We start from the raw sequence: 7,181 nt of genomic DNA, 5'->3' as shown, positions 1-7,181 counted from the left end.
TGGTAATGGCTTGTGGCACTTGGCCAGAAAACATCATTAATTTCAGAAGTGGACTGACAAACAACCAACCCACAGTGAAACAAGAGGAAGTGCTGGGGAGGCCAGCTGTCGGCTGGAGCCCAGCAGTAGGAACTCGGTGTAGGAAAGTTCTGGGAGGAATAGAGATGATCCACGAGGGGGAACGAAAAAAAAAAATCAAGAGGAAACACAGAAGGAATGAAAGCACTCAGCTACTTGAGCTGCAGCTGGACCGCAAACGCTGCTTGCAAATCCCTGCTTTGAACCGGCAGTTTGGGGAATGCCAGGAGCGGAAACTCTTCAGAACTGGATTAACTGGAGCCAAGTTGAACTGCAATCCATTTCTGCTTTCTGGGTTCCTGCTGACTTGGGACAGCCAAATGGGATCCTGACTTGGTTACTTTTTCTGCAGTTTGGTTTTTGTACTTAGATGCTTAAAAGTGACTCCCAGTCAGGTTGACACAATTGCTGACAGAATGAAAGCCACTTGACGACTACAGGTAGGCTGCCAGAGAGCACTGTCAACAGTAGTCTCCCAGACTCCCAGAAAAAAGCTCATTTTCCTGTTTCAAAAATGATGAGATCAGGTGTGACATCCCAAAATGTATGTTCCAGCACTTTTCATTTCTCCTATGCTCACCTCCTTTTACCTTTGGTTTACTTTGTCTGTCCTTAGGAAAAAAAAAAAAAAAAGGGACCCAGAAATTGACAGGATGCCTAGCCTTTTACTCAGGAGGAAACTTCAGAAGTCTGTAACTGAGATTCAGTGGCTGTTCTGGCCTACATCCTAAAATAGCCAAGCACAAAAGCAGACTTGAATTTGGAGAGCAAGATGTCATCCTAAGTGAACATAAACACTTAAAACCACATGCAAGTCCAGGAGAAAGCCAACATACTATTAGAATGTCATGTGCATGAAAGAAAAGGACTCATTCTAGCTAGTGCTAGGATAATTTTCATTAAAACCAGACAGTCTGGAAAAAAAATGATTATCTCTACTTCCTGGCATGTCCCAGGACTATGGAGCTTAGAGATCCTGGAGGACAGAGGCTGATAGGTGGCTGCCTTGATCCTGGGACAGACTTCTTGGGACAACTTAATCAATACCCAAACCTCACACTCTAACAAGGGGTATATTTTGGGCTTCATTTCTCTAGGAAGGAGAAAAGAAGAAAATCTTCATTAAATCTGAATCACTTATAAAGCATTATCTGTGTGCTGGACAGTCAATCCTATGAGGTCTTGACTTGAAGCAAAATTAATTTCACAAACTATCTGAAAACCATTAGTAACCTCACCCCCACAAGCTTTTATTAGTCCCCACTTCTTAAGTGTATAACTTCATATACTAAGGAGACATTTACAAATAAAAGGACATTCAATAGCCAAAATAGTTATTTATTAATAATTTAAGGTTTTACATTCTTATAATAAATTCCAGCTCAAAACTTTACACCACGAACATCATGGAGCAATGTTAATTCTCCCTTCTTCATGACTGGATACATCCCACCTACCAAATGGGTACCCATGCTCACCCACACACATACACACTTCCAGTTTGATTTTTTTAAAAGAAACCAACCTAAAGTATTGCATTTGAGGTGACACTCCCTGAAGAATTTTGTACAGAGGTAATATGCTGTTTAGCACAGCTGAAGTTGTAAAAAAAGAAAAAAGTGAGCCCACAATTTTGGTGTCTTTCCAACATACCCCCTTTGAGACAACATAAGCCAAATATTTACAAAGGTAAGGCAGAGTCAAAACTACATTGAAAAAAAAAATCACAAGGAAGATATACGTACGAGACCAAAGACTGCACCATAACAAAGTCTTAGTGATAATAATATCCATAAAAATGTCATCAGAATTGGTACAACAAGGTCAAGCATGCTGCAAATATATCCTTTGGATTCAAAAAGAGCAAAATTTTCCTTATTTTTTGTCTTAAGAACTGGCATACTGCTCTTTCTCCCTTTGGATTTCTTTTAAACCCATCAAAGATAAAAACACAAGCCAAACAAACACTGTCAAGTTATTAAAGATCAAATATTTACAATAATCAAATGAAAGTATCAGTTTTGATTTGTTTTCCAAACTGATACCACAAGTACAGAGCTAAAATCTCTTTGGCTCCACTATACCCAAAGTTGAGTCAGTCTTCACTGAAGACAATATATAGTTAGTTCCAGATGCAACAGGAAACAGCCATACAAGGCCCTAAAGAACACTTGCTCCTACCCTACTTGGTCCTACCCTCTTTATCTGGATGGATGTCCAGTCCCTGCTTGGGTAGGCTGGGGTACAGAAGCAAACCTATTTCCTGGATCTAGACAGCATGTCCTGTCCTTCCGAAAAGAATGAATGGAGCAAATCTCTCCTTCTGTGATAACCAATTTTGCACTTGGCAACCTTGTCTAATAGACAGCTGCTGACATTTTGACACCTGGGGCCACAAAGAAAGCAGCCTGGTAGACGCTGCCCAAGAGAAACTGATGAAGGAATGGGATACTCCCAGCCAGGAAAGGTGGGTGCCTTTCACGTAGACTGCAGGGAGTCCACCTGGTATACATTCTGGTTGGAGGGTGTGGTGAAGTACAGCTGCTGTGCCGGTACACGGTTATCACAGGGGCTGCTGAGTCCCAGGGTCCTTTCAAAGTCGAGCAACTGGCCCATGAAGTTGAAGTTGGGGGAGATGTTGGATTTCTTCATCTTGACAATGTCGTAAGCATCATTCATGGACAGGTTGAGCTTCTGCATAAGGTAGGCCACGGTCACGGTGACGGAGCGGCTGATGCCCGCCAAACAATGCACCAAGACACCACAGTTTTTGCCTCGGGCTTCATCTGCAAACATAAAAAGGCAAAGATGTCACTGCACTGAAAACCACCCTTTGCAAACGAACGCTCAGCCTGAACTCTGAATTAGGAATATCAAAAACAATCGTGTGTGGCAGTGGAGCCCCTGAAGGCAGCAGAAAAATGTGTAACTGAAATAAACATGTACGCTGAACACAATTACATATTTCAGATATTTCCTGTAAAGGGAGCTTTTGTATTAAGTTTCTACCAACAAAAAACTCCTTAATGTGTACATTCTTTGCCTTAGCATGTGAATACCAGAAACCCTGCAATATGGTCCTGAATGGCTCTCATACAGACAGGCAGACTGCAAGGGTCTATTAAATTATTCTCCAACTGTTGTGCAACTAACAATGGGGGTATTCAGGCATTTTAAAAGAGAGAGGGAAGTCACAGGGGACAGCCCATTAGGAGGAACAGGATGTCTACACGGCCTGAAAATGAGTTCCTTTGTAATAGGAAGTGCACTACAATGCCTGGAGATTCGCTTCTCTGAGGCTCCTAGCCCACAGTTCTTCCTGTCAGGATCAGGTTACCCAGAGGCTCACAGTCACCAGCACAGGGCAGTATCATTCAACCAGGTAACAGTTAGTATTCAAACAGCTTTCCAACAACTAACTTGGGAGTCCTAAAAAAAAATACTAGGTTTTCTTTTCTTTTCTTCTTTTTTTTTTTTTTTTTTTATTATAAAGCAACAGTAGGATTCTTGTCTGTAAGTGAGTGCTTCTACTGAGCTCTCTCCCTTCATTCTCACACCCTACCTAGAGACGTGGAAAACTCGGCTAATGGGGAACAGTACCCCTTTAAAAATACAAATTAAATGGTTTTAAGAAAATGTTTCAAATAATCCCCTGATCTGCCGTGTCAACGGGCCCTGTTTTTCCTTTAGCAGGAAGAAAAACCACAACTAAGAACGCTCTAGGAACAGTAGAGACCTGCAGTCCAGTAAAATAGCTTGCAGAAACACAGATTAACATCTTCAACTCCATGAATGACTGACTGTAAAATACTCTCACCTATGAAAGAAATGGCCTCAGGGAAAAACTGGGACAGGTTTTGGCTCCAGTGATCCGAGATAGGGATTTGCTTGTATTTGAACTCCCCTGCGTTCTCAAACAGATTGGGCAAATTGGGGGTGACATTCAAGATGTACTTGATGCCAAACTCCTCCAGCACGTCCAAGTTGGTAGAATCCTTGGCACAGCCCAGGTACAGGAAGGGCAAAATCTCCACCGGGAAGGAGGGCTGGCTGTTGGACAGCGGGCTGCCATCCGAGTCCGTGGCACTATTGGGGTCTCGGTCAAGGTCAGATTCAATGTCCGAGGAAGAGTCGGAGCTGATTCGCAGGCCCCCGAGACCCAGCACTGGCAAGGGCGGGGAGCTGCTGCTGCACGAGCCGTCTAGATTGGTCTCGCAGTGCAGGGCGAACTCGGCCTGGAACTTACTGAAGCCACCTGCCAGAACAAGAAAAGCAATCCTGTAACCAGAGATGGCGTAGTAATTTTCAGCCGCAGCTGGGTGCAGAGAAACACCACAGGAAGGTACCCTCTGAATCCCCTGCAGAGGCAGGAGAAACACACTTCAACGTGCACCTTTAGGGACATGACCGGTTGCCTCGCCGGGGTACATTTATTCTTCCGAATCCGGAAATACACAAGAACGACAACCTCCCTTAATATTCCGAGGGGCGAGGAGGTGCCTGGCTGCACCCTAAACCACCCTTCCAGTCTTCCGAATCTCAACTCGAAACCGACCCAAAGAAAGCGAGGCGAAAGTGGAGGCGCCTGGCCAGCTCCCCTCGGCGAAACACGCGCGGCAATCGCCTGCGGCTTCCCCAGCCCGCAGCCCCAAGCCCGGAGCCCTGCACCCGGGGCGCGCCACCTACCTTCCAGGTAGAACGCCCGGCAGCCTTCGTCCTTGAGCTTTTTGAGCAGCAGCCCCAAGACCGACTCTCCACCGGTGTTCTCATTCCAGTCGCTGCTGTTCTCGTCGTAGAGCACCACGGTGTCGGTGCCGCAGCGCCTGGTAAAGCGGTCGCGGTCCTCGCAGCGCGTGAAGAGCGCACGCACTGGCAGGTTACCCTTCTGCAGGCGCCGCAGCATGATGCCGGGGATGGCCACGTTGATGGCCGACTCGATGTGCGACGACTCGTACAGCTCCTGCGGTCGGCAGTCCATCAGCAGCAGCCGCTCGTTGCCCAGCTCCAGCTGCTCGTTGAGCCACGCCACCGTCTTGCTGATCGCCATTTCCGACGCGAAGGGCACGGGTCTGAGCGTATCTATCATGGGGGTCGAGCTGCAGGAGAAGACGGGGTGCCTAGCAGACGCCCCTCGAGGCAGTCATAAGCCGAGCACGCTGCGCGGAGCTCCCGCTCGCTCTCGGAGCGGGGTTTTGAGTCCGCCTCGCCTTTCCCAAGCCGAGGCTAGCGGTTAGGGAAGGCGACAGCAGAAGCCGAGCCGGTGGTCCCTCCGCACCGGGCTGCAGCGGGTAACTCTCGGAGTCAGCGAATCTCCCTGAATGAAGGTGCCCAGTTCTGTGCCTCCCCAGTGAATGAAATCCAATTAATTCGGACTCCGTGCCACTGAGAGGAGAAAAAGGAAAGAAGAAAAAGCAAAGCCTAACGGCTCCTAATCCTTCCCTCCGAGGCTGAGCCTCAGACCAAACCCCGGGTTTCTCGCTGGATGATTCAAGGCTGGGTTTGCTCCCAGTCCCTAGGACTCGGCGAGAGCACACCCCCTGTGCGAGGCAGCTCCTCAATGGATACAAACAGGCTGCGTCTCAATGGATACATTCTCCCGGCCAGCCAATGAGCGCGCTGCGGAAGGGGCTGTTGCCGTGGGGACGGGCCGGCTGGAACAGGTTGTGTTGATGAATTGTTAATGAGTTTGTCATTCACAAAAACGGAAAGGAATTTCCGCTCCGGATAAGCCCCAGTGCAAACAAGCTGCAACTGCGGGCTCGGCGGGAGGAAGGAGGTAGAAGAGGAGGCGGCGGTGGAGGAGGAGCAGGGGCTCATGAACCAGGGCACTTGAGTTGTCTCGTGTTTCCTTCTGTTCAGAGTTCGCACTTCGCGTCCAACTCTTGCGCACCGCTGGTGCAATTAGCAAGCACAAAAGCCCTCCTTCGCGACGCTTGCGCTCTCAAGCTAGTTTTAATAAAACTTGTTTTTTTTTTGTTGTTGTTGTTTGTTTGTTTTCTTTTTCCTTTTCATTCCCTTCAAACTCTAGACCCAAGCCCGCCATAGCTCCGCCTCTGCCCCGAACCTCCACCCCCGTCTTCCTTTAGATCCTGTGTGGCGTTTGTTTGGGTCTTTTGAAAGTCTAGTTCTGTTTGTTCTGATGTTCTTTTTAGCCGAGGCTGTGTTGGGGCTGGTGAACTGCCTGGGCTTTAGCGACCCGACCAAGTGTTAAATGCTAATCCAACATCTTTCGAAACAAACTAGGGTTTTGTTGAAACATTTTTAGAGCAACTAAACAAACAAACGTTTGGATTGTCCAGAAGCGGCCCAAACCCGGGTTTTCTCAACTTTTTTTTTTTTTTTTGGGGGGGGGGGCGGGCAAGAAAAACCTCATCAGCTAGCCCTACACTTCTTTTCTGCTCTGCTGGCGTGGGGTGGGGGGCATTCTGAGCCACTGTTCCCAGAATCTTGCAACCCAACCAACGGTCACCCACCGAGCCTGGGGAGTGGAGCTCCTTCAATGATTTGGGGCCGGGAGGACTGCGGTCTGGCAAGGCAGCCAGGGCTAGGTGCCTGGGACGCCTGGCCTCACAACCCGGGGGGCTTGCAAGGCTAAGGAAACTCGAGCACAAACGGCAACTGGCTAGTGTGGACGGCGATGCCGGTCCCCTGTCCCTTTCGGCTCCTGCGGGGCCCGAGACCCGCACAGAGCACGCTAGAAGCTCCAAATGCGCTTGCGCTTCTGTCCACAGCCCGGCTGCCCGGGGGGGGGGGGGGGGGGACAGGAGACGACCCTGGGCGAGCCTGTAGGGTGCGGGCGGAACTGTCACCTCCCGGAGCGGGAAAGGAGCCAGAGGAGTCCGCGTCTGGACCCCTCGGTTCCCGAGTAGGGGTGGGGAGTCTCAGGGACGGCCTCCGCTGCTCCGCACCGCCCGCAGGCGGCTCGGGACGGAGGCGGCGCGGCTCCGGGGCCGGATGGAGGCGTGACCGGCGGGGGTTAGAGCGCATCCCCGGCGAACACGGCCCCATTGTTATATAAAAGTGCGGCGGCCGCCTCTCCCGGACGGAAAACCACCTGTGTGCGGCGGCGGCGGCGGCGGCGGCGGCGGCGGCGGCTGGCCCTG

The 7,181-nt window shown here is 49.7% G+C and overlaps 1 protein-coding gene across 1 annotated transcript; it reads right to left on the bottom strand.

The window, feature by feature from the left end:
- Positions 1-1,400: 1,400 nt before the first annotated feature.
- On the bottom strand, positions 1,401-6,390 carry Dusp6 (dual specificity phosphatase 6). The gene is made up of 3 exons (XM_055627949.1): positions 4,765-6,390; positions 3,896-4,333; positions 1,401-2,864 (listed from the first exon to the last, which is right to left on the bottom strand). The coding sequence occupies exons 1-3, from the start codon at positions 5,162-5,164 to the stop codon at positions 2,557-2,559; spliced, it is 1,146 nt and encodes a 381-aa protein (XP_055483924.1). The 5' UTR covers positions 5,165-6,390; the 3' UTR covers positions 1,401-2,556.
- Between the last annotated feature and the right edge of the window lie 791 nt (positions 6,391-7,181).

The sequence above is a fragment of the Psammomys obesus genome, unplaced genomic scaffold (assembly GCF_907164565.1).
Source record: "Psammomys obesus unplaced genomic scaffold, mPsaObe1.curated_primary_1811, whole genome shotgun sequence".
In the NCBI taxonomy this organism is placed as follows: domain Eukaryota; kingdom Metazoa; phylum Chordata; class Mammalia; order Rodentia; family Muridae; genus Psammomys; species Psammomys obesus.
Note: the sequence above shows the minus strand (reverse complement) of the source record. Positions and strands in the feature narration are given on the sequence as shown.

Bases quoted from the DNA above. Each gene is read 5' to 3' on its own strand.
- Dusp6 (XM_055627949.1), bottom strand. From the start codon at position 5,164: ATGATAGATACGCTCAGACCCGTGCCCTTCGCGTCGGAAATGGCGATC. The intron at 4,334-4,764 runs GTAGGTGGCGCG...TTGTTCTGGCAG, and splicing joins CCGGGCGTTCTACCTGGAAG to GTGGCTTCAGTAAGTTCCAG. The intron at 2,865-3,895 runs GTGAGAGTATTT...TTATGTTTGCAG, and splicing joins TGAGGCCATTTCTTTCATAG to ATGAAGCCCGAGGCAAAAAC.